The 24,826-nt window shown below is 42.1% G+C and overlaps 1 protein-coding gene across 1 annotated transcript; it reads right to left on the bottom strand.

Moving 5' to 3' along the window:
• Positions 1 to 1,691: 1,691 nt before the first annotated feature.
• KCNA10 (potassium voltage-gated channel subfamily A member 10) lies at positions 1,692 to 24,113 on the bottom strand. The gene is made up of 2 exons (XM_083621073.1): positions 24,047 to 24,113; positions 1,692 to 3,460 (listed from the first exon to the last, which is right to left on the bottom strand). The coding sequence occupies exon 2, from the start codon at positions 3,381 to 3,383 to the stop codon at positions 1,830 to 1,832; it is 1,554 nt and encodes a 517-aa protein (XP_083477199.1). The 5' UTR covers positions 3,384 to 3,460; positions 24,047 to 24,113; the 3' UTR covers positions 1,692 to 1,829.
• Positions 24,114 to 24,826: the final 713 nt, after the last annotated feature.

The raw sequence follows: 24,826 nt of genomic DNA, 5'->3' as shown, positions 1-24,826 counted from the left end.
CATAGTCAGATGCTCAGCTGGTAAAATTTGCTATGTTTAATATCTGTATGAAACCAATGCTGTGGATTTTGCCCTGTTAATCTGACCCACAGGGCAATCCTATGCACCAGAGGGATTGCAGTCGTTGTCTAGTTTTATGCAGGTTCCCTCTTTCTGCTTCTGTAGCTTTTTTTATCTTATACACAACTTCTATTCAACAAACAGCTTTTGGTAGAAGCTGTGAGAACAGGGGAGCAATCTCAGCTTTCATTGGTAAGGATGGGGGGAAAAGAGTTTTCAGCAGTGCTGGCGGAAAATGCATAACAAGGTTCAAAAATATATGCTCAGATATATTCTAAATAAATGCAAAAAAGAGGTTTATTTTAATAGCACGTCTTGTGATCAAAAATGGCTCATAATAACCAGAGATCCTGCCAAACAATTGCATATGGGTCAAATTGAGTGAGAAATCCATTGAGGAAGACCATAAAACAGCATTAATTTACCACAGTAATTAATATGGCCTAATATCATGTATATAGTATGAGAACTTGAATAGATGCCATTAATACCTTTCTAACTGTAATTTGATACATGTCTACTCGCAAGAAAGGGGCTTATTTTCAAAGTTAGTGGCTATTAGATTGCAGTGAAAATTTGCATTTTTAAAAACCTACCTTAGCAATATAGTACTACAGACACTGGTTAATATTAGGAATGCTGATGTAATTGTTAATGTCTTAAAGCAAAAATAAAACCAAGTGTTCACGGTCAATGAACTGCCAATTATAGAGCTGAACAAAACATTTTTTGCAGCCGGATGTCTTCTCCGAAGCTTCTACATGATTACCAAGTGATTCATCATGCATCATGGGATATTTATGCAAAGTTATTATACAGAAATAGTTCCTTTCATCTCCCTTTCTATTTTAAAGTTTCACTTCTCCTTTCCATCCACAGTCAAAATATTAGCGCTAATCATTCTTAATGACTGACTTGAAAAAATTCTTCTTTGGGGGAAATGGTCAGTTTTTGCCAAAGGAAACTGCATGGCATATTCATGATAGCTTCCCTGAGCAGGTATAATTTAGCAGCAGGATTCAGTTCTGAAAGCTGCAATGAAATAAATAATATTTCTGAGCATATGCAGAGCGCCTTCCCTTACTACCAAGGATACCTCCAAATGTTGCTGAAAACTGTAATGAAATGGAGAATATTTCTGAGCATATACAGAGTGCCTTCCCTTACTACCAAGAAAATCTCCAAATTTTGCTGAGATCAGCAATTGTGACAGGCTGACAAAAAGGAGAGCAGGAAGCTTCCCTGTTGCAAGGAGTTGCAGCAACTGCATTTTGGCACAATAGTCAAATTCCTGCTACTTCATCTAGACTAATAGCAATTAAAACAAAGATCAGTTTAAATTTTTCTTGTTGTTAATTTCCATCAACAATAACCCCATTTGTGTAGAGGAGGCACCCAGAGTATCTATGGCCAACCTAGAATTAAGGGTAAGAGCTTGTTTATAAAACAAAGCAAAACAAAAAAAACACTGATAATAAATTCTCACATTAGGGAACAAGTATTGCCCTCAAAGCAAAGAAACAAATGTGAGACAGCCTAGCACTTGGTTATAAAAAGAGACAGAGGATCAAGGAAGAGAGATAAGAAACACTCTGTTTATTCGAAAAGTCACAAGAAGTCAGATAGCAAAAATGAAAGACTGAAAAACCCAAACCAAGTTGTTGTTGCTGTTTTTAAAAAAAGAGATTGAGTTACACAGTAGACATGGTTTATCAATCGGTCAGTCAGAGACCCTTAGACCCTTCAAGGCTTTTATCTTCTGTGACTGCTCAATATTTTTTTGTCTTGTCTTGAGAACAATTTTCATTTGTGTTGTTCAGGGAGTCCATACTCCCATTCCCTGTAACCACACCGGTGAGTATTCTTTCTACCTCCCTAGGTAATACTTGTCTCTCTTCATTCTCTGTCTCCCTGTGGTAGAAATAGTTAAAGTTGGAGACAATGACTGGCACAGGAAGTGCAATGGTGAGCACCCCTGCAATAGCACATAAAGTCCCCACTATCTTTCCCCCCAGGGTGATAGGACACATGTCTCCATAGCCAACAGTCGTCATGGTGACCACAGCCCACCAGAAGCCATCAGGTATGCTGGAGAAATGTGACTGTGGTTCGTCCACCTCTGCAAAGTAGATGGCACTAGAAAACAGGATGACCCCAATGAAAAGGAAGAAGATGAGCAAGCCCAGTTCCCTCATGCTGGCTTTGAGGGTCTGTCCTAAGATTTGTAGCCCCTTGGAGTGCCGGGAAAGCTTGAAGATACGGAAGACCCTCACCAGGCGAATAATCCTGAGAATGGCCAGGGACATGTTCTGTTGGCCGTTTAGCTCAGTCTGTTGAATCAGCTCCGTGGTGAGGGTCACAAAGTAAGGAATGATGGACACAATGTCTATGATGTTCATAATATTCTTGAAGAACTCAGCCTTGCTGGGACAAACAATGAATCTGACAAACAACTCAAAGGAGAACCAGACGATGCAGGCAGTTTCTATCACAAAGAAGGGGTCTGTGAAGGTATTAGGGACCGCAATGGCTTTGGTTAGATTGTTAGCTTCAGCCTTGAGGTCCTTGATCTCCCTCTCATCTCTGAACTCAGGTAAGGTCTCTACACAGAAAATGATAATAGAGATGACAATAACCAGGACCGAGACCAAAGCCACCCCTCTGGCTGCACTAGAGCTTTCAGGGTACTCAAACAGCAGCCAAAACTGCCTATGAAAGTCATTGGTTGGCAGAAGAGTGACAGGGTCCTTGATGAAGCCTTCATCCTCTCTGAATTGGTCCATGGCATCTTCGCCCAGCTCATAGAAAATGATCTCGTCAGCAAAGACATCTATAGGGACATTGGCTGGGCGCCGGATTTTTCCTCCCGATTGATAGTAGTAGAGTATCCCATCAAAGCTAGGCCTGTTTCTGTCGAAGAAGTACTCGTTCCTCATGGAATCAAAGTAGTGTATCCTCTTCTCAGGATCTCCAAGAAGGGTTTCTGGAAACTGATCAAGAGTCTTGAGCTGCGTCTCAAACCTCAGCCCAGCAATGTTTATGATGACTCTCTGGTCGCCCTCATCCATGCCCACATTCTCCAAGCCCAGGTGGTCACTGAACTCAGTAGACAATTTGGAGAATATGGTCTCATTGTTTGTGTTCTCACTGTTGATGAGAATTCTCCAGTTGGACAGGAGGCTGGTACAGCTGGGATGCCCTTTGTGCGATTGGCCAGCAGCCCTGAGGTCATTTGAAAAACAAGGCTCTTCCGCTACCTCGTCGGTGTTGTCAAAACTAACCAGTGCCACCTCCATTTCCTTCCAAGTGGACACGTCCATCATATGGGGGTAATCAGATTAGCGGCATAAATCCCGAGGTTAGATACCGGCAGCTTGCGTCTTTCCCACGCTATGATGATCTGCAAGTGAACAGACAGAGAGACCGAGAGGATTTTATGTCTATGTGTCGCTTGCTCACAAAGAATGAAATCAAACTGAGTCCAGGGTAACTCATCTTCAAACAAACAGAATTAATTACTTTTAATGCTATTAACTTAGTACTGCTGCTGTTATCCCTTCAAGGGAGGATTCGAGTAGGTGTTTTGCATGCACTCGTTATTTCTGCAACACCTCCCAGCACAGCGCTGAAGGTTATAGGGTTTTACAGGGGCAGTGTCTTGGATGGTTTCCAGAAATCCAGCGCCTCTGCTCTTTTCCCAGGCACTGTAGGTTATCCCTACAAGAGTTTCAAAGCAAAGATCCTTGGGGCAGGAAAAGAGGACCTTAATATTTAATTTATTAGCATCTTTTTAGGACCTGCTTTTCCCCTTTCCTTGTTTGGGGTAGAGCAGAGTAGGGCAAGCAACAGAACCCTCAGTGGCCAGTCTGGATGAGTTCAGTCTTAACTTGCTTACTGCAGCTGCCCCCCCCCCCCATCATGGTTTCTGCTCCCAAACATATGGGAAATGCATTGCTCTGGCTTCTTCAAAACAAGCAGAAGCTGCAAATTTTGCATGCTTCCATGTGACAAAATGCTAAGAGGGCAATATGCAGATGTTCAGCTTCTTCTGGTAACGAAGCCCATTTCCCATATGTCTGGGAGCAGAAACTCATGGGAGTGATTCATGGGAAGGTTATTCCCCATGGGCTCAGAGCAATCATCAAAGCCTCAAGAAGAAGAAAATCAGTTGCCACTAGTAAAGGCCATTGTGAGCACAGAACTGGACACACAATGCATTTTTTTCTACTACTACTACTACTATAACAACAACAAAGCAATTTAATAGCAGAACCAAAGTCACACAAACTTGGATTTAAACTCATGGCACCCCAGAGATGCCAGTATCTGAGTGGTCCAAAAATAATCTGGAAAAGGGTTTATAGCATTACAATGAAGTACTGTATGGATAGTTTTGAGAAAGCAATTTGTGCTACTACAATTATTGAAAAGTATGGCACTCCTCTATAACTGGGATAAAAAAGAGGAGCAAAAGTGCTGAAACAAATTTGGGAGGGGGTTGATTTTTGTACTAGAAATGTTTTGCTCAGCTTTTCAAATTCTCTGTTGGCTTGTAGACACCCAAAGTTCTGACAATCTGACTTTGGAAATCTGATTTTGAGTTCTGTGTGGTGCTTGTTTGACAGAAGCCAAACCATTTCCTCCCATGTCTGCACCATTTTGTGACTATTTTCCCAGCACAGACAGCACCATTGTAAATTTACTTACGCAAAGTCCCATGGAGTTCAATCAGACCTACATCCAGATAAATGAATATAGGATTGTATCCTGAACACCGTACATTTACTCTTGTGATTTTTCCAGTAGAAAGCAAATTATGTCATGATTGTGCTTGAGAAATATGGCTGAACTTCAGAGATAACTGTCTTAAGTATAAAATGTGATGTAGCACACCCTTGATCATGGAGGTTAATTCCTGATATTCCCAAGTGACATAGGACAAAGCCACCCTCCTCAGCATGCTATCTCTAGCTGCTACAATCCCAAATAGGAATGGACAAATCTGTCAATTTTGGTTATCTACCTTTCCCATTTTCCCCATTTTAAAATTCAGTTCTTCACACTTCGAGGGGGGGGAATCCTCATGAAAAATTGTATGCATTTTAATGCAAATGTCCTTCAATGAACACATTTTGATGTGCAACTTTTGTCTAATATACACATTTCTGCAACCAATTTTCTGTAATTGAATGTGTTTAAAATGTTATTTCCATTAATACATGCATTTTATGCACATTTCTCCCCAATATTGTTTCGTATTGCAAAATTCAGAAAAGTGAAAATTGCTGTGTTTCAATTCATATATTGGTTTGAGAAGTGGGAATTAGGTAGTTTCTCATTAAAAGGAGAACAAAATCAAATTTCCCCTCTGCCCCTAGCCCCGGAGGAGGGGTAGGGAGTAGTCAAGATCTAGGAATTGTATTTGCTATGCACCATTTTTATTTTGGTATAGTCAAAATTATCTGGTACACTGAGAAGGAGCAATGGAGTGGTTCTACTGGGGCGCCTGAGAAGCCCCTAATCTCACTGCCTCTTTGTTACACCTCTACACTGTTCCAGAAAATGGCAGTAACACTGGTGTTTGGAGGGCAGCTCTGTAGCCCTGGTCCGTCTCACTAAATGACCCCAATCCCTCCTCTACAGGAGTACATAGAAACAGATATGAAGAATGTACACTATTCAGAGTTGTGTGACCATAGTTCCCTCCACCCAGCATATTTGGGAGCTAAATAAGAATTTTAAAAAACTTGATGTCTGTGTGCAGTTCTAGTGGCTACAACTGGCTTTTTTTGCACTGGGTGTGTGGTCATGCATGTAGATGCGTGTGCATATATTTGTATATGGCTCTCTTTAATGCAAGGATGGGGATCCAGAACTGAATATCCCTCCATGAGCCACTTTGACAGGTAGTGGGGTCGCCCATCTGCCAGTCATCTGATGCCATAGGACATCAGGCGGTTCTAATTAAAACCTGTGACTACAAAGAAAGTATCAGGAGCGCGCCTGATTTTTCCTTTAAAGCTATGGCTTGAGTTAAAAAATAAATAAATAAAGTCACAGCTGCACAGATTCTTCCTTTTCAACCCATGGCTTCAAACGAAGAATGGCACATAGTCTCTCTAAGCAGGCTCCCAATTCTTCCTTACCAGCTTGGAAAATTCAGTGCTTTTAAAATTTGTTTCATTTTCTGTCACAATTCAAAACATTCGGAACTCAAGTAGCAAACTCCTCGTTTTCTTTTCTTTTAATTTTGCACTGCATCATCTTCTGTCATACATTCACCTGGCATCACAGAGCATCAGGTGGGCATAGCCTGGGCCAAATCAGAGCATGGGCAAAATGCAGGAGGTGCTGCTGGACATTGTTAGGTCCATAGAACAGAGGTTCTTGATTGCTGCTTTGATGGAATCCAAAATCTGCTGCATTACTCTGCCTTGGCAACACCAGCAACACAAAGGGAAAAGCTATTGTTGCTGAAAGCAGTCACTTTGCATTCATCTGCAGATGCCACAGAGCTCTGTTACCTTCTCCCTCTTACTATGCGAAAGCAATACTTTGATGATGATGATGATGATGATGATGATGATGATGATGTTTCACAGCACACCAAATTAGCCACAGCTCTCCCCTTAATGGAGGAAAGCAGAGCTTGTTCAGCCTGTGTATGTACAAATGACTGATGAGTCTTATCTGTGTGTATTGGTTACAGTTTGCCGTCGCCACTATTGCTGCACTCTCTCAAGATAGTAATACAATACACCATTGTCTGAGAACGGCGAATGGCAGGTGAAGTTCTAGAACCACCAGACAACCAGACTCATGTGCCAATGAAACTGCTGATATGAAACTGTTTCCAACTTGAGTAATTGCAGCTGTGTCCATTATGTGAAATGACACTTACAAACATCTCCACACTCATTTTCCCCATGTATGGTCATCAGATCACCCTTTCTATACACCTGAGCAAAACGGCCTTCAAATGCTATCATCTTAAAAGGGAATATTTAGGGGGGTTCTGGGGTCCAAGGACGCGGGAGATGTGGTCTTCCTTTTGCTCATCCTTCACAAGGAATGTGGCCTCCCTAGTGCAAAACTGCAAAACTGCTTATGTTTTGCACATTGTAGACTATGGGCACAATATAATAATAATAATAATAATAATAATAATAATAATAATAATAATAATTTATTTATACCCCACCCACCTAGCTGGGCTTCCCCTGCCATTCTGGGCAGCTTCCAACAAAATATGAAAATACAGTAATGCATCAAACATTAAAAGCTTCCCTAAACAGGGCTGCCTTCAGATGTCTTCTAAAAGTCTGGTGGTAGTTGTTCTCTTTGACATCTGGTGGGAGGGCTAGAGAAGTCTCTTGCCCAAGTCCAATTGGAATGAATGGGAGTGATACAGAGACCACAGTCATAGATTGCACTGCATGAGCCCTTTTCTCTGGAATTGCCATCCGTTGCACACTCATATTTTATGAAAAATCAAGACGTTGAGGCCCAGCCTTTACATTCTAGTTCACACACACACACACACACACACACACACACACACACAGAGTTTTTAATCTATATTTCTCAGGCCAGTTGTTGTTGCTCTTTTGGGGTGAGCAAGGGTGAATCTAGGGGAGCGCGACTGGTTTGGTCGCACTGGGGTCGCAACTTCTGGGGTGCTGCGGCAGGCGCCACAACTATTGACATCCAATGGAAGGTAAGAGGTAGGAGGCGGTGCCAGATTTAGGCACCACACAGGGCAGCACTGAAATTTGAGGTGTCAAGGTCCGCCACTGTGGGCGTGGGGAATAAAACACAGTTTCTGTGCTAGCTTGTCTGTGTGCACATGCAAAGTTCTTTTGATGCAATTGAGGGATACTGTACCTTTTAATTAAAAGCTTCCTATTTGCAGCTTCTGCTCATTTGCTACCTCTTCCTGTTCGGTGCAACATAGTTTTTTTACCTTTTTACCTGCTTGGATGGATTTAAGTACTGGTTTCCTTCCACTATTTTACTTCTTTTAAATTCCATAGCAAAATAGCAATATTTCAAATAATGCAAGGAAATCAATATTCATACTTACACCCAGGCACGAACTTATATAGCTGGAACAGAAGCTGAGTAACTAACAGGCATCACATCCCCCCCACTGCATCAAAGAGGAAGCAAGAAAATGGGAAGATGCTGCAGGGAAGAAACTTTTAATTAAGCTCCACTAAGCAGGATTAATTTCTTTAGTATGCATTATGGAAACATTATTGGCCATGTGGATTGCCGTGGCTCAATAATGCAGCATAGGAGAACATCCTAACTGTTCCATTTGCACCTGCTGTGCAGATTATCGTAGGATCAACATTGATCAGTACCATACTCTGCTCTGCCATAAATGAATTCATCAAAGGCAAACATGGGAACACCAGTAGTCATGTGGACATGCTTCTATTTTCCACTGTATTTTTCTTGTTGCTAATGTATGGAAATGCACACTTTAGCTGTAAAGCTAATTGCAAAACTTACTCATAGCTAACTGCAAAAAAACTAACAAAGGAAGCCAGGGGCTGCTGGCCCTATTCATGGACTATTTAAGGGTATTAGTTGGCGTCCTTTTCAGAAAATAAAAGTACAATGTATTTGCAAAGCCACAAGGAAACATGCAATATATAACTTAGTTTTCAGCATTGATTTCAAAATGGAAAGTTGTCTCATTTACTCCTCTCTGTAAATCATCCAACAGCTGCTTCCTAGAATCTGATTAACTAATACTCTTTATCTTAAATCCTCTGCCGGAAAAAAATAAAGGTCATTTTAGGAGGTAGAGTGTTTCTCCCATCACATTCTCTTTGTAAATTAGTATGTTTATGCTGTGCTTTCTCTTCCTCCCCCCCCCCAACAAGCTCTTGCCCTTGTCCCATCCCAAAATGCAGTTACATAAAATTGGTCTTGCTTCCGAGAAGAAGGAGCTCTTGGGTTTCTTCAGTGACTAAAACTCACTGTAAATGGGGGGAAAGCAGCAAAACAGATGCAGCAATGCATCATTTTGTCCCCACCTCACCCCAGCCCGATTGCTTAGTCAAGATGACCAGTGAGTTTTTAAAAACAAGTAACCCTCTGTAAGATACTTAGCCTCAGGACTTACCGGTACAAGGCTGAGACCCACCAAAGCTCAATGCATCTGTCACATGAAACAATTTTACAATAATATTTTAAATTAAAAAAAAAAAACCTTAGAGGAGGGAAAAAAGATCATTCACATCTGCCTTTGCTAAGTTCTTCCGAATAGGATAAAAGCCGCAGGCAGGCAATGTAACTGACACTGCTCTCTTCTATTTTATTAACTTTACATCCGGATAGCTGGTACCTAAGAGGCTGCAGTAGCATATGGTGCTGTAGCCCAAAACTTTACCCCCCTGTTTTCTCATGGGAAGAAGAAAAGAAAAGAAAAAGAAGACTTTCATCTTATTGTCCGGCTGGCTTCAGGAAGAGGAGCTGAGAAGTACAGTTAATGCTCGAGACGCAGCAAAGTCGCCTTTGAAAGATGTTGATGAAGTAGCCAGGCTTGGTGGAAATGGCAGGTAAGATCAAATAACCTCCGGGACAATCTCATCTCTTATCCCATTCCACTCCTTCAATATGATCACCCTAAACTGCTTATAGAATCATCCCGCCTGCAATATTTGATATCCTTGTAGTCTAGACAGGAATACATTTACTCCAGCGAGCTCCCATATGCACCATGGGAGGAAAAGCTGGAGCATTTCCCTGTCCCTCACGAGGAGCATAATGTACTCTGCCAGGTTTCAAAACAGAAAATGTGCATGATTTTCCCAGACCCTCTCATAATGCGCCTGTTACAACAAACAGGTTTGAGGAAGTTGCACATCAGTGTTGAAAGGTTGTTTTGCGTTGCTTCAATATGTGGTGTTTTGTTTTGAATATGACTTCATTCCTTTCCTGTTGTTATTTACAGCCAATCCTTATTGGGAAACTATATCTTTTAAAGGTACTGAGCTAGACTAGCAGCCCACTGCACCCCCTGCCCCATTCCACAGCTGTTCATGTCATCCACCCTTCTGTTCCATGTGCTGTAGCCAGCAGGACTCCAGACTCAAGGCATGGGGGAGAGGACCAGGGCACACATGGAGAAATTATTTTATTATAATCAGTTATTTATGTAATGGTTATTAGCATAAAGGGCATTTCAAGTACATGTGTGGCTCTCAGTCATCAGTAATTCATAAGTAAGCAGTGAATGCAAGGTTTGGTGGCATATATATATATATCCCACAACCACCCTGCAAGGTAGGTCACTTATATTATTTTCATTCAAACATGGGAAGCTGCCTTGCCCCAAATCAGGCCATTGGTCCACCTACCTCAGTATTGCTGGATAAGTGTTTAATAGTTATTGTACTTGTATTTGTTTAAAAACCAATAAAAATTTGTAAAAAAACAAAAAACACAGACTGGTAGTAGCTCTCAGACAGGGGTCTTTCTTGGGCCTACCTGAAGATGCCAGGGATCAAACCTGGGAGCTTTTGCATGCAAAGGGTTGTATTCTGCCCTTACGCTATCCCCAAATGGCAGGTGAGGGGAGAGGTTAGGAGAAGCAATAGCTTGCCTATGGCTGGGGCAAGATTAGAACCAGGGACATCCAAGTTCATTGTTCACACTCTTCTTAGCTATGATGCTACACCAGCTCTTACATAGCATCATCAGTGTGCAAGGCACTTCAAAGAAGCAAACGAGAGAGATCCCTGCCCAAGGTGCTTGCAATCTAAATTTCAAAGGTGAACACAACAAGTGAAGAGGAGGAAAGAGGAAGCAGAACAAATGTGAGCTGCACATACTTACTATAGAATTGTAGAGTTGGAAGGGAACATGGAGGTAATTAATAATAACAAAATTTATCCTGACTAGTCCAGCAACCTGTAATGTAGGAATAATTTGGCCACTGTGGGGCTTGAACCCACGGACCTAAGATTAAGAGTCTCATGATCTGCCAACTGAGCTATCCCAGGTTACGCTTTGGTTCATTTGGCAGTGAGGTGAGGAATGGTGTGGGAGACCCAGCGGCTGCATCCTGCAGTCTTGGTGCTTCAGAGTTTTAAAGGTGACATGGCAACCCTATGCACAATAACAGTGGGGAAGAGGAAAACCTCAGGAACACTTGCCACTACATGTGCATACAGAGTCAGGAACAACAGTCAATCCCCCCTTTCCTTGGCAGATGTATCTGCATATTACAAGTGGCTGAATCACCTGTCCCTCGTGTGCATGTACTACTTGCTCAGGTGTGCATGTAAAATGTTAGCAGTTACACCCGAACACCTTAACGTGGGAAGCAGCCTTCAGAATGATCTCAGGCCCCTCTGAGGCCTTTTGCTCAGCTAATCCCTGATGCTACTCAATATTTCTCAATGGAGAGGGTACCAGGCAGAGAGCTTGCTCACAGACTTTCTAAAGGACCCTCTAATATCTCAGCCCAGAGACCTGATCTCAACACGAAAAGCAAAAGCAAAGATTAATAAACAGTGTTAGGTGTGCCTACCTCTCGCCTGAGACCATGAGGACAGTAGGCTCCTTTAACTAGGGTGCGCTCACACTCACTTTGAGGCAGCCGTAGCCACTCTGAATCCCACAAGCAGCTCATTTTAGTCCAGGTTCCTGCCACAGATAGTGGTCAGTGCCTTTCAGACAGCTGTTATGACTCAAGCCATAACACCATGAGCGTTTATATCCTTTGCAAATAAATAAATAAAGGAAATGACTTCTATAATGAAGCTGTGGATTAAGCTCACTATTTATACACTTAGCTAATATTTGCCCTCCCTTAATCCTGTTAACTTCTTTGCCTCGGTATCATACTGTTGCAGTGAGTTCCACAAGTTAGATACGTCTCTTGGATTATTATTATTTTTAAGTATAGGATACCTATATATAAAGCTCAGTAGTTATTAGAATTCAGCAGAATAAATTAATTGTGTAATACAGAGTTACGTATTTCACATGCATGGAATATGATAGCTGGTTACTAAAATTGGCTGTGTTACCAAAATTTATAAAACATAACAAATGATAATTCAAAGAAAGTATTGGGCATTTTAATAAGTACTGCTTCACTAAATGCTGACTTTCATGTGCTTATATTAATCAGTATTTTCACAGCCAGAACAATTTATATGGCTTTTAAAGCCCTACGTATTTTCACCTGCATATTTATTTCTGACCAAACTGCAGGAGGCAGTGGAAGACAGGAGTGCCTGGCGTGCTCTGGTCCATGGGGTCACGAAGAGACGGACACAACTAAACAACTACACTAATAATATTTATTTCTGCTGTTTAATGCTGCTGTTTAGTTTTTATCAGTTTTTGTTGCTGTGATTCAATCGTTGTATCTGGTTTGATGTTGTCAAACCTCTGGAGTCTGTCTGAAGAAGAGTAGGATAGGGGTTGGGGGGTTCCCCTTGAAGCAACAATTAATTTATTCCCTAGGAGGAGGTGGTCTTACCCCTGAGCAGGTAGTCATAATTAATGGAGTTGTGAAGGGTGGTGGGATCAGTGCATTTCTACCTTAGTTCTAAGCATTGAGAATGTGAGATGTTTTTAAAATTTGATTTGATCTTAATCAAAAGTAATCAACATATGACATACTCATTATTATATTCATATATTTGTAACACAGTACAAGTATTACTTGCAAGCATGAAAACTGGCTTCTCTAATTCAATATTCTGCCCTAACTCACCCTGACTGAATTCAGTGAGTCCAAAAAGGACTCAACCTTGGGTGATCATGCCAAATTATAACAATTTGTTAAAACTGATTTCAAGTTCTATTTCTAGCTGCAGTTTAATTTGATTATATTTTTTTCTGTTTCAGGGTGGAGGCAACAGAGATGTTTCATGGGAAGCTATGTATGTTATTCTGTCACTGAAAGAATTTCTGGCACATGAAGAAGCAAAATGGACTACGCCTCATTTCTCAAAAGGACAATGAGCGTCTGCCAATAAACCTATAGAGGATAGCACCAAACATGTCAACGGTTTAAAGACTATGGCTTTGTAGTTGGTTAGTTCATTTTTCTCTACATCAACAACTCCATTACTGTGTAGTGTTTGCTTGGACAGCACAGAGGAAATACTGGATGTCTTTACAGCCACAACAAATAATCAGAACAGAGAAGCCCAGCTGCATTCCTGCTGCCAAGAAATTGGCTGGTAGTGAGTTCAAGACACACAAAAGGAAGCACTTCGTGCAATTCATAATTAACTCATGCAATTATTGCAAGCTGTGCTGATGGACACTAGTTCAGATAACTTTGAAGAAGCATCAGGCAACATTTATAAAGAATAGGCCCATCAACATCCATTAGCCATGATAGCTAAACATGGAACCTCTATACACAGACCAAGCTTCCCTGAGGCATCTAGCTAACCAAGAAGACATAATGTTCTGCTAGATGGAATTATTAGTCTTATCCAACAGAGCAATTCTTACTATTTTCAAGATGTATCTCCACTAAAGGAATAAGTGAACCTAGACCAATTTTTAATGTGATACGTGATATGTGATACGTGATTCCTAGCTTAATGACCTTCTTCCCAGCAATATGCAATTGACCCTATCAGTGCTGGTCTTCAAAGAGGTTTGGAAGACTCACCTCTTCCAGCTAGCTTTTTAATTAAAATGACCTCATTAAAGTAGCTTCAATAACTTTAAAAGGTTCCTGCAGTTTTTCCGGCCATATTTCCATGATATTATGTGCTGTTCATTATTTGTAAAATAAAACATTACCTTAAAAAGGGGGGAAAGAATATTTTATTAAGGTTGTTGGGATTATAAGAGTATTAGTTTTAGTCTGCTGGCTTATGTCCTGTAAGATGACCTTAAAACCAGAGTGTTTTGTGGATTTTGTTTTTGCTTATTAAAATTATGAGAACTGCAAAGAATGTCTGGTCTTTCCTATTGTGTGATTGATTCTAGAAGTTCTTTAAGTTAGTTTAATGGAGACACCGTAATGATGTGAAATAATGATGTACCTGCAGGTACATCAGAGCAGTGGAGAAAGTGGAGATGGAAAATGCAATGGCTTTGCCCTCTTTCGCTGTCTGAAACTCTTTAAAACTGGGGCAGGATCTCAGAGGATCCCTCAGTTCTAGATGTTTCATCATTCCTCCCACAGTCCATGGAAGTAGCCCCTGTGAATGGGTTGGTTTCGCCCTCTAAGGTCAGAGTCACTCAAGTAGGAAGGTAAAAGGAGGGAGTTGAACCTGACACGTGTTTTGCTGGTGATAAGAGTTCAGGAAGTTTTAACAGACCAGAAATATTTCTTCAGCTCCACAGCAGAAGTTTCCCTTATGTCTGTATTGGTGTTGCTTTCTGAAAATTTATAAAGATGAACATGCTCACAGAGGAGTGGGGGGGTACATATAAGAATCTATATATATGTTTTGGTGTCAGGGCAGGGATGGATGTTTAGGACACAGTAATGACAAAGACAGCGCCTGAAGCCAAATAATTTGCAGCCGCGCCAATACCACCACACCACTTGGTGTGATTTTTCACCTACATTGTAAGTGTGATGCATCCAGACACAGAGAAGTAAATGTAGACTCAAACCAGACTCCAGAGTTCTCCTTGGAGGCCCATGCTTAGAGTCCTGTCATGAAGTTCTATATAAACTTGCTTAATAAACTATTGCCAACTCTTGTGGGGAGCTTGTATCAATAGTCAAGTTTCAGCACAAGAGAACATAATGAGAGCATATTTCCTGACTCACCATCAGTATTGACCTGTATATCTGCTGTAGGACAGGAATGCTTCATATGAGCAGTACAACATCAGAAGAGGGAGCTTGAGCAAGATTGCAGCTCGTCCATGATTTGAAACATTTGACCTTTTAAGAACGGATGTACTGCCTCTTAGTCTGCTTGCACTGCCAGAATGGCATAGAAGAACTTCTCAGATTCTCGCCCAGTACTGGTGATGCCTGCCAAAACTGCTTCAACTTGAAACCTCAGGCGCAGAGGCTTGTCTTCTTGTGTGAGCAGTGACAGCCAGACTTGTTTAATCCCCTCCTCCAGTTTGCACATTTTATTCAGATTTTTGCTTTATAAATAAAAATCAGATTAACAAAGAACCTGGTACACCCAGTACATGCCATGAGACAGAGGAAATCTTTCTGATACCCAGACATTCAGCGCATATTAATCAACCGTGGATTAACCGGGTCAGCCTGTAATTTAATAACGAGAGGGATCAGAGATCAAAGCTAAAAGGCAGACTTTCCACATATAAAAAGCAGCTAAAAACCATCAGCCATTAGAGCCCGCTATCAGTTAAGTGAAACTACATGTGCTTTCACAATGACATATGGGCTTGCCCTAGAAAAACAAGAACTCTGTTTCACAGCAAGTATTTTAGTATGCTCCTCAAAGATCTTTCTCAGTGATATTACAAGATGCAGAACTGTGAGCAGCCTGGTACCTGATAGGAGTTTTGATGCCCTCTCTGAAGATTTGAGGTTCTCAGTCACACAGGAACCACTTTATATATTCTCCACCAATGAGGAGGGAGCACCAAGTTGTTTCTGCCTACAGCTTCTACAAAGGTATCATCTAGGTGTCAGAGTTGGTTAAGGCCTCTCCAGCTGTGGGGGTCACAGCCCTTCCCCACTCTTCTGCTTTATGCACAGGCAGTGGTTTTGGTGAAGATGACTAGATTTTGTGGGATGTCTCCCTGAATAGATGACACTGAAGGTCTGGCCAGAAACTGCTCTAGATCTGAGGGTGTCTTGTTCAAAGTGAACCCTGGATGGGCTCCCTCCTGTGTGAACAGTCCTACTGGGGCTTACCTGGTGGAAACAGGCAGCAGCACTCTGAGCAATACAACAAGCAGTATTGAGTGATTGAGATTGGCCACCAATTTAATTTCCCATAATGTCCCAGAGTGGCACTACACCAGGGGAATTGTGGGACATTAATATGGCAGCTGGACGCAGCTGGGCAGGACTGGCCCTGCCGTGCCCTGCCTTGTAGTAGGGTAAATCAACCTGCCAAGACAGTACAGTCATACCTCATGTTACGTCCGCTTCATACAATTACATACAATTTTATTTATTTACGGCTATTAGCCCATAAAATATGTACAAACATAAAAACACAGGGACATAAAAACAGATATATCCGACAACAGAAGGTGAACACCACGATGCAAGGGTGGGTCATTGAGCAGAGCCAAGTGACAGCTTGGGGCCAGGAGAGCTCCAAGGGACGGATCACGGAAAAGGAAAACTGAAGACGAACTCTGACATGCACTCTCATCATAACAGTCCGATTAGTTTGGATGTTGTTGTTGTTTTTTGGTGGTTTTTGAGTGTGAGATAACAGCATTCAGAAATCTCGCCACCTGCAGAGTTACAGAAGGATCTGTATCCTGCAAAAGCAGTGCGGCGTGTGACTCAACAGGCCTGCCAACCAAGCGCAGTAAAGCAGGACCCAGGAATTTAGCCCTGGCTATGCTATGTAGGGGACAGTTGAACATTATATGTGAAAGAGATTCAACAGTTTCCCCGTCACACACGCATAGCGGAGACACCAAACCCTTGGAAAATCTGTGGTTCAGCAGGTTCGATGGAAAAACATTGAACCTTGCACGAATAAATGCACGTCGGTGTGGTACTGATGAAAGAGATGACATGTATGATGGAAGGCCAAGTGGTGGGGTTATTCCGTGATACCTGGGGGAGCAGACACCACCACCCCTGGCGAGGTTGTGTTGATGTTACGTTCTTTCAGGTTACGTCCCACGGTGACCCACAAGTACCGGAAAGGGTTACTTCCGGGGTTTGCTGCTCGCGCATGCGCAGAAGCGCAAAATGATGTCACGTGCATGCGCAGAAGTGGCAAATCGCAACCTGTGCATGTGCAGATGCGCCACTGTAGGTTGCACTCTTTTCATGTTGCGAACGGGCCTCCGGAACGGATCCCATTCGCAACCAGAAGTACCACTGTACCCTGAAGGCAAAATGGAGACAAGAACTGGTGTCTGATTGGTGCAACCAGACTTTTTAAAGTGCTGGCCGTAGCAAATGCATTTAATTTCCAGTTTAGGCAAGAAAATGTTTTGGACTGGCAGTATGGGTAGGGGGGACCCATTAGATCTACTTGAGCCCATGAGAAATCTAGTAAGCCTTGGGGGGAGGACAAGATCTTCTAAAAGATTCCTGTTGAATCAAATCAATATTACTGCTCTCTGATCTCTGTTTCTTGGGCATTTTTAGCATGGCAGAAATTTTCTGGCAAAGCAGCACCATAACAATACATTGCTGTAGGAAATGTTTCACTTCAGATCAGTCAATGTATGCTTGCAGTCAGAAAACATTTAAGTGGCCATTTGTCATTTATGATCTTGCTGAGATTCCTGCATTGCAGGGGGTTGGACTAGATGATCCTTGGGGTGACCCTTCCACTTCTACAATGCTATGATTCTGTGAAGTGCCAATGGTTCTGAATATTCTATTTTTGCTCTCAAGTTATGCTCCAGAGGGGAAGTCAAGGGAGCCACCTAGTGGCACCTGAAAGCATTACAGTAAAGCAAGAACAAAACTTTTAATTAATTGCAACTGATGCTTGCAGAGCAACTTTTCGGAATGGGGGAGGGCTAGGTTCTAAGCTAGAGGCCTGCCCCTTTAAGGCTTTCCATCCCTCAAGGAAAGGGGCAGAGCTTGGAATGGGTGAAATGACCCTGGGAGCAAATTCTTCACTAAGAGATCTTCTTGGAAAAGTTGCTTTGCTGCATCACATCCCACATGGGAGCCTTGTTAGCACTAGGACTGGCAAGACTCCCATTTTTAAAGCTGGTGGTTAGTCAACACCACATCATGTGGCAGCAAATTCACTATGGTGAAGAGATGCACTTTCCCTTCTCTGCCAGAATCTTCTGCCAGAATCTCATATTGACTTGTGTCTACAAGAGTAGCTTCTAGAGGTAAGATGTGTGGCCTGTTCACTGGCTCTACATTTCTAGTGGCTATTGGCAAAGATATTTACAGTGGTACCTTGGGTTACAGATGCTTCAGGTTACAAACACTTCAGGTTACAGACACCGCTAACCCAGAAATAGTGCTTCAGGTTAAGAACTTTGCTTCAGGATGAGAACAGAAATCGTGCTCCAGCAGTGCGGCAGCAGCAGGAGGCACCATTAGCTAAAGTTGTGCTTCAGGTTAAGAACAGTTTCAGGTTAAGAACAGACCCCCAGAACAAATTAAGTTCTTAACCCAAGGTACCACTGTACTTTGGTGTGGGATAAATGACAAGGCTACACATGCCTTTCAGTTTTATTTTTACTTTTTAATGTTTTCAGTGTGTTTATACCATTGCAATTTTTTAAGGTGAAGACAATTCTTCAGCAATTTGTGGGGGTAGAGTTGAAAGCAACAGGTAATTTATTAGAAATAGGAGGGGGGTGACAACTCTTATTTTAAACAAGGTAGCCAGGGGGGTTATTTCTTTCAAATACATATACATCCTGAAAATTTCTAAGAAACTTGCCTACCCTCTCAGAAACAGCAACCCCCTTTCTTTCTTTCTTTCTTTCTCTCACACATACCACAACACACTGCTTTTTCACTGTTTGGGGATCAGGGTTTTTATGGGGTGACATAAGTCTGAGTTGCCACAGCAGCATATCACAATTTTTTGCTTCATTTTTAAAAGTAACTTGCCTGATTTAATATACAAAGCACATAGGAGACAGTTCTTCATCACTTTTCTCAAATACAATGGTAACTCGGGTTACAAACACCTCGGGATACAAACAATTCGGGTTGCAGACTCCGCTAACCTGGAAGTAGTACCTCAGGTTAAGAACTTTACCTCAGGATGAGAACAGAAATCGCGCAGCTAAAGTAGTACCTCAGGTTAAGAATGGTTTCAGGTTAAGAACAGACCTCCGGAACGAATTAAGTACTTAACCTGAGGTACCACTGTACTTGAGATTGTGTTTTGATGGCTGCAATTTTGGCTATTAGTCAGAAACTATATGAATCATCTGGCACTGGTTGTTTTTCAAATCCCATGAAATAGCTATTAACAGTGTAACAGTAACATACAAAATTGCAGGTCATTCAGCTCCCCTTTTCTTTTTCCCAGTTCAGGTACAAAATATAACAGTGACTCAGAGAGCAGTAAGGAAAAGGGGCAACAACCTCCACTTGCCTTGCCTCTCCTTCTAAATGGTGCAGATTGATCCCACAATGGGAAGTAGTGATGAAGACAAAGTGGTGCTACTCAGTTAGGAAGACTCTTGAAGTTGGGTTGCTCAAGCCCTACCTCAGGGGTGGGGAACAAGATCTGGCCCATGAACCAGATTGGTCAGCCCTCGACCCTCTACAGGCCAGCTTTGACCGGCGGGCAGGACCACCCACCAGACAATCCCCTGAGATCACAATGTCAGGTGATTGAAACCTGGGAAAGTTCAACGGGGATTGCTTCAAGCTCTGATTGGCTGATTGGTGTGGTTACAGCGACCACCTTTCAAGGCACACTCCCAGAGGCTTGCTCCATTAGCACAAAGCAGTTTGCATCAAAAGGGCTCGCTAAGATGTAGGGAACAAGCCCACCTCATCCCCCCTCCACAAAAACCCGGAGGTGACATTGCTTTAAAAGGCTTACCACATGGTACCTCTAATTATGTCCAGAAGCACTTGTAACATGGTTAAGTCCACAGGGGAGGAAACACCCCCATAGCCACTCTATTCACTTGTAGCCACTGTGCCATAAGCTTTTAAACAGCTACCCCTGGAGAAGCAGGAGTACATCAATTGCTCTGCATGTTTAGGTGGCCTGACCTGGACTAATACATCAATTGCATTAGTCATTTAGATTTTGCACTTCTCCAAATACAGTTCTTGTCTCAAATCACATACCCCAATGTGTAAAAAGCTTGTCCCAACATTATTTTAGGGCCAAAAAAAAAAAAAGTTTAGAAATGCATATGTTAAGGTAAAAAAAGTCATATTTTGCGGTAAAATAGTATTTTAAATACTTTTTTAAATTAAAAAATCTGTTTCTTTTTAAAAACAACAAACCCAGATCAGTGCAAAAATGAGACTTGCGGTACTTCTGAATGAACGCATGTGAAATTACCATGGACTGAAATTAAACTGAAGTTCACCCTTAGGGACCGTATAGCTGCCAGTCTTGAATCACCCATACCACAGAAAACATCGAGGGGGACCACTGTCAATACTTTCCCTTATGAGGTTCAGTTCTGAGAAAGATAGAAACGGGATTGGGGTGACACACCTGGGGCTGGGGAGCCAACCTCCCACCTGCCAGCCGGGGTGCTACGTGGGCCCAGATGCCCGGCTGCAATGCCGCTCTTTCTGAGAAAGAGAGAAAGGGGGAAATGCTAGATCAAGAGGCCGCGGTCACAATGCTATCCCTCATTTTTAGCTGTAAATATCCTCACTTGCACACAAAGCCTGATCCAAGTCCAGTGATATCAGTTAAAGCTCTTTGGCGCTAGCGTGGTTTGCATGAACACTTCTAAGTCAACAGAACATCCCCTGCACAAGAAAAGCCTCACAGTGGATTAGCTGATTAATGTTAATGCATCCCGAGTATACTTCTAAGGTAGCACACTCTGAGCTTTTGTCATTTTCTGTTCTATGACATTTGATAGTCTAATTACTGTTCTAATTGCTGTACCACAGGACATCAGATCTAGCCAACAGAGGTGTTTTCATTTCCTCTGGAGAAACACCGGCGTTGCCACTCTGCATATTTAGCACATCTTGTATATTCCACACATTCACTTTTGAATATGGAAACATGCTGTTCTTAAACACACACACACACCACTTTATATTACAAGAATTCATCAACAAAAGGTTTTTTAAGGAGGCACTTACTTAGAAACAATATTCTCACTGATTTAGGTGACTACCTGCAACAGGGTTAGTGATGTCACTGAACTCATATTTCAAGGGTCGCAAGTACAAGTTTCAGGAGACTCATCACAGCTCAATGGCAAGTGAATATTGTAACCCCTGAATTCCCCTTCCACCTCTTCCAGCCGACCTCAAATCTGCTCCCTCCCACCCAAGCAGCCCACTTTCAATGCATCCTGATTCCCCAAGCCTCTTGTAGGAACATAAGAAGCTGCCTGGACCACTGAGCCACCTTGTACAATATTGTCTACTCTACACCACCTGGAAGCAGTCCCCCAGGGTGTCAGGAAGGAGTTTCTTGTGGCTCTACCTGGGTTTGAATCTGGGACAGCAGATACCGTGCACTTGAACTAGGGACTGGATGCTGAGATTCTTACACTGCAGGGGGTTGGGCCCTCGGAATCCCTTCCAACTCTGCAATTCTTTGATTCCTCTTCCATTCTCTTCAATGCCACTAAGCTCCAATGGGTGGTAGAAAGATAAAGATAGGGAGGGAGGGAAGGAAGGAGGATTCCTATCCCTCCCCATTTAGCATACCAGGCTACAAGACTGGGAAATGTAATTTCCCCAAGGCAACTGACATTACAGGAGCTCTTGGGAAAATTACATCTCCCAGGGGCTACTTCAGCCTGGCTTTCGACACTCCTATGCAGTACGCACAGCTGATTTTGGAGGGGAGAGGAGAAAGTAAGCTCCTTCCCCTCCTTCCCTCTTTCTGTGGCTTGTCGTAATTTGCTGATGGTGCTTAGGAACCAGACCACTACTGCAGCTTGGGTCACATTCACACCATACATTGCAGGCACTCACAACACTTTAACAGTCATGGCTTTCCCCCCAAATCCTGGGAAGTGTCATTTTTTAAAGGGCGCTGAAGATCCAGGCACCCTTAACAAGCTGCGGTTCCCAGTATTCACCATGACTGTTAAGTGGTTTGAATGTATGTTGTGGGGGTGACCCCAGTCATTGAGGTGAGAGAATGGGTCAGTGGGTTTGATGGATTGTAGGGACTGTTTCAGTGGAAAAGAAGGGAAGGGTTTCACATTGACTGACAAATAAAATTGACATAGTTTGGTCCATTGAGTAGTTATGGCTTTGCGTAGTTTGTTTTCCCCTTTTGCCAATAGTTAAGCACAGGGACACCACACCAGATTGGAACCACAGTGTGATGGTAGAGGGGCTTTTGACCATTTTGTCTCTACTTGCAGTCCCGTTCCTGACTGGATCCTTACAATATGCAACCACAGAGGACTGGGCACAATCTCAGTTCATAGCGTATGATGGTGATGCCTTGAATATGTTCCAAAACCTCACCAGAGGTCCTGATGAAATGTCCTGGGATCTTTCAGGATAGAGTCATAGAATAATAATAATAATAATAATAATAATAATAATAATAATAATAAATTTTATTTATACCCCGCCCTCCCCAGCCAAGGCCGGGCTCAGGGTGGCTAACAACCAATAATAAAAACAACTTGAATGAATACAACTTAAAAACAAGATTAAAATACAACATTAAAACATTAAAATGCAGCCTCGTAGAATTGTAGAGTTGGAAGGAACGCTGAGGATCTCCTAGTCCAACCCCCTGCAAAGCAGGAAGATGCAGCTGTCCCATATGGGGATCAAACCTGCAACCTTGCTGTTATCAGCACCATGTTCTAATCAACTGAGCTAAATGTTCATTGCAGGTAAGGATCTTGAAAGACACCGAGAGAACACAACACTTTTCTTTCTTTCATAGTTGCACTGAAGGTGCAGCTATTTTCGCCCCTGCATACCACACACAAGCTCACATAACTAGATGTACAATGAAATTCTGAACAACTTTTAAGAATCCCTTCCTCCTTTGCCTGAGGTCACTCCATTGTGGAATGGTCTAGCCCACTGGAAAGTGGGAAAGAATTGAATGAAAGGTATCACAGATATCTGAGCAAATTGACATCAAAATCTCGTGCAGCATAGTAGTTTAATTTCATTAAATCATATACCAAAATCAGTCATTCATACACCTTCCATTGTCTGAAGCAAGGAGGACTTCAGAGGGCTAGTCAGCTTGCAGGTGAGATCTGGGCCTTACTGATTACCAACTTTTAATTAAAGCGTGGCCAAAACAATGGCTTTGATCCCAGATGTCCCTTCTTCAAATGAAAGGGCTCCTTCCATTTGTAGAGGCCCTTTCAAGCCAGTGGAGGAGACCAATGGTAGGAACCACTTCTACCTCCCACTATAACACCACCATGCCAACCTATCCTGCACATTGTTCTGGAAGGTTCTCCAACTCAACTAAAGAAACAAAACTTCCAAAAGCTGTGTGAGATGCTCCTCCTCCTCCTCCTCCGCTCTCTGTTGAGTGCACCGATCCAGGCACAACCTTAAATTTGATAGACCCCAGTTTTCTTATAGAGCCTGATCCATAAGAGAGGCAGAATATACATACAGTAAAATCACTACCACTGGTCCATAAAGCAGGCAAATAACAACACACTGTGGACACTGACATCCCTAGTCTTGAAGAACATGCTGTGATGTGAGGATAGGACTGCATAAAATTGGAATAATGTAATGAATTCCCCTTAGGGCCACAATACTGCGAAGGGTGTTCTCCCAGTTTTGTTTCTTCACTTGAACAAAAACTAGTCACCATTCCGACCATTTTTTAAATACAATGCAAATTATTCAAAGCCTTGTAGAGCAAAGTCATCAATAAACATGAACAGTAGGAATATTTATATCAACACAAGGAAAACAAAAGCTATTGGAAATTCTGATTCACGTGGATTTTCCTAAATTGAGGTTATTGTCTTGAGATCCACAAATGGAGGCATTGTAAGATACTTCATTTAGAATTGTTAAGTAAACAGCTTTTGTTCCATTTTAAATAACCGAGTTGCTGCAAAAGATATTGTTTTACTACACCCATTGTACCCTGTCTGATTGTATCTTTTTATGTTTCTATCACATCATTCCCCCTGCCCACCAAATGGGTTCTTCTTTTAAAAAACAATGCAATATAAATATTCAGCAGCTCACCTCAGATCCAATTCAGCTGGTCTTTTGAGCGGCAGGAACTTGCATGGGAAAGGCTGAGATATCTCCAATTGTCCCAGATGTGACTGGTGTCTGCTTGTTATCTCCGATACAAAGATAAGCATTAGAAAGAGTTTGCTTTGGCTAAGACTCAGATTCAGAAACACTATATGCTGGTGAAATCTTATCTCCTTGTTGTCATAGGCTTTAAAAGGAATTGTTCTCAAAAACAGGAGCAGCATCAAACAGAGACTGGGTGTTCTTGTGTACTTAAGTGACACAGGCAATGTGATCCACAAATTACTTAAGCAAGTATAATTGCACTCAAGCCAGGTTAATCTCGCTGAAGTCACTGAGACTAAACCACTTTGGAAACAATTAAATCAATTACTTATGGATTCAGACAAGGTTAGGAAATAAATTGTCCGCATGGATAAGACTTCCATCAGCTAAGATATTGCATGATCTTTATGTATACAAAGAACTCTTCACTCCAGATTTGTGCATGGATCAGAAATTGGCAAGCCCTAAGTACCCATTCTTATATTCTTATATTTCCTATTGATTTCCAATAAGCTCTACAGTTAGATCATAAGCACATTTCCTTGAAAGTAAATTCCACTGAATTCAGCTAGGATTTCCTCCCAGGAAAGTGGGCACCAGTTTCAGTCTTACTTCCTAGTATGTATGTCACAATTGCAGCCTTAAAAGTATGAGAAGTCATCTCCATTTTATTTAATATTTTGTTACATTGATACACTGCCCATATAACTGAGTTCTCTT

This window comes from Podarcis filfolensis, assembly GCF_964270895.1.
Source record: "Podarcis filfolensis genome assembly, chromosome: 6".
In the NCBI taxonomy this organism is placed as follows: Eukaryota; Metazoa; Chordata; class Lepidosauria; order Squamata; family Lacertidae; genus Podarcis; species Podarcis filfolensis.
Note: the sequence above shows the minus strand (reverse complement) of the source record. Positions and strands in the feature narration are given on the sequence as shown.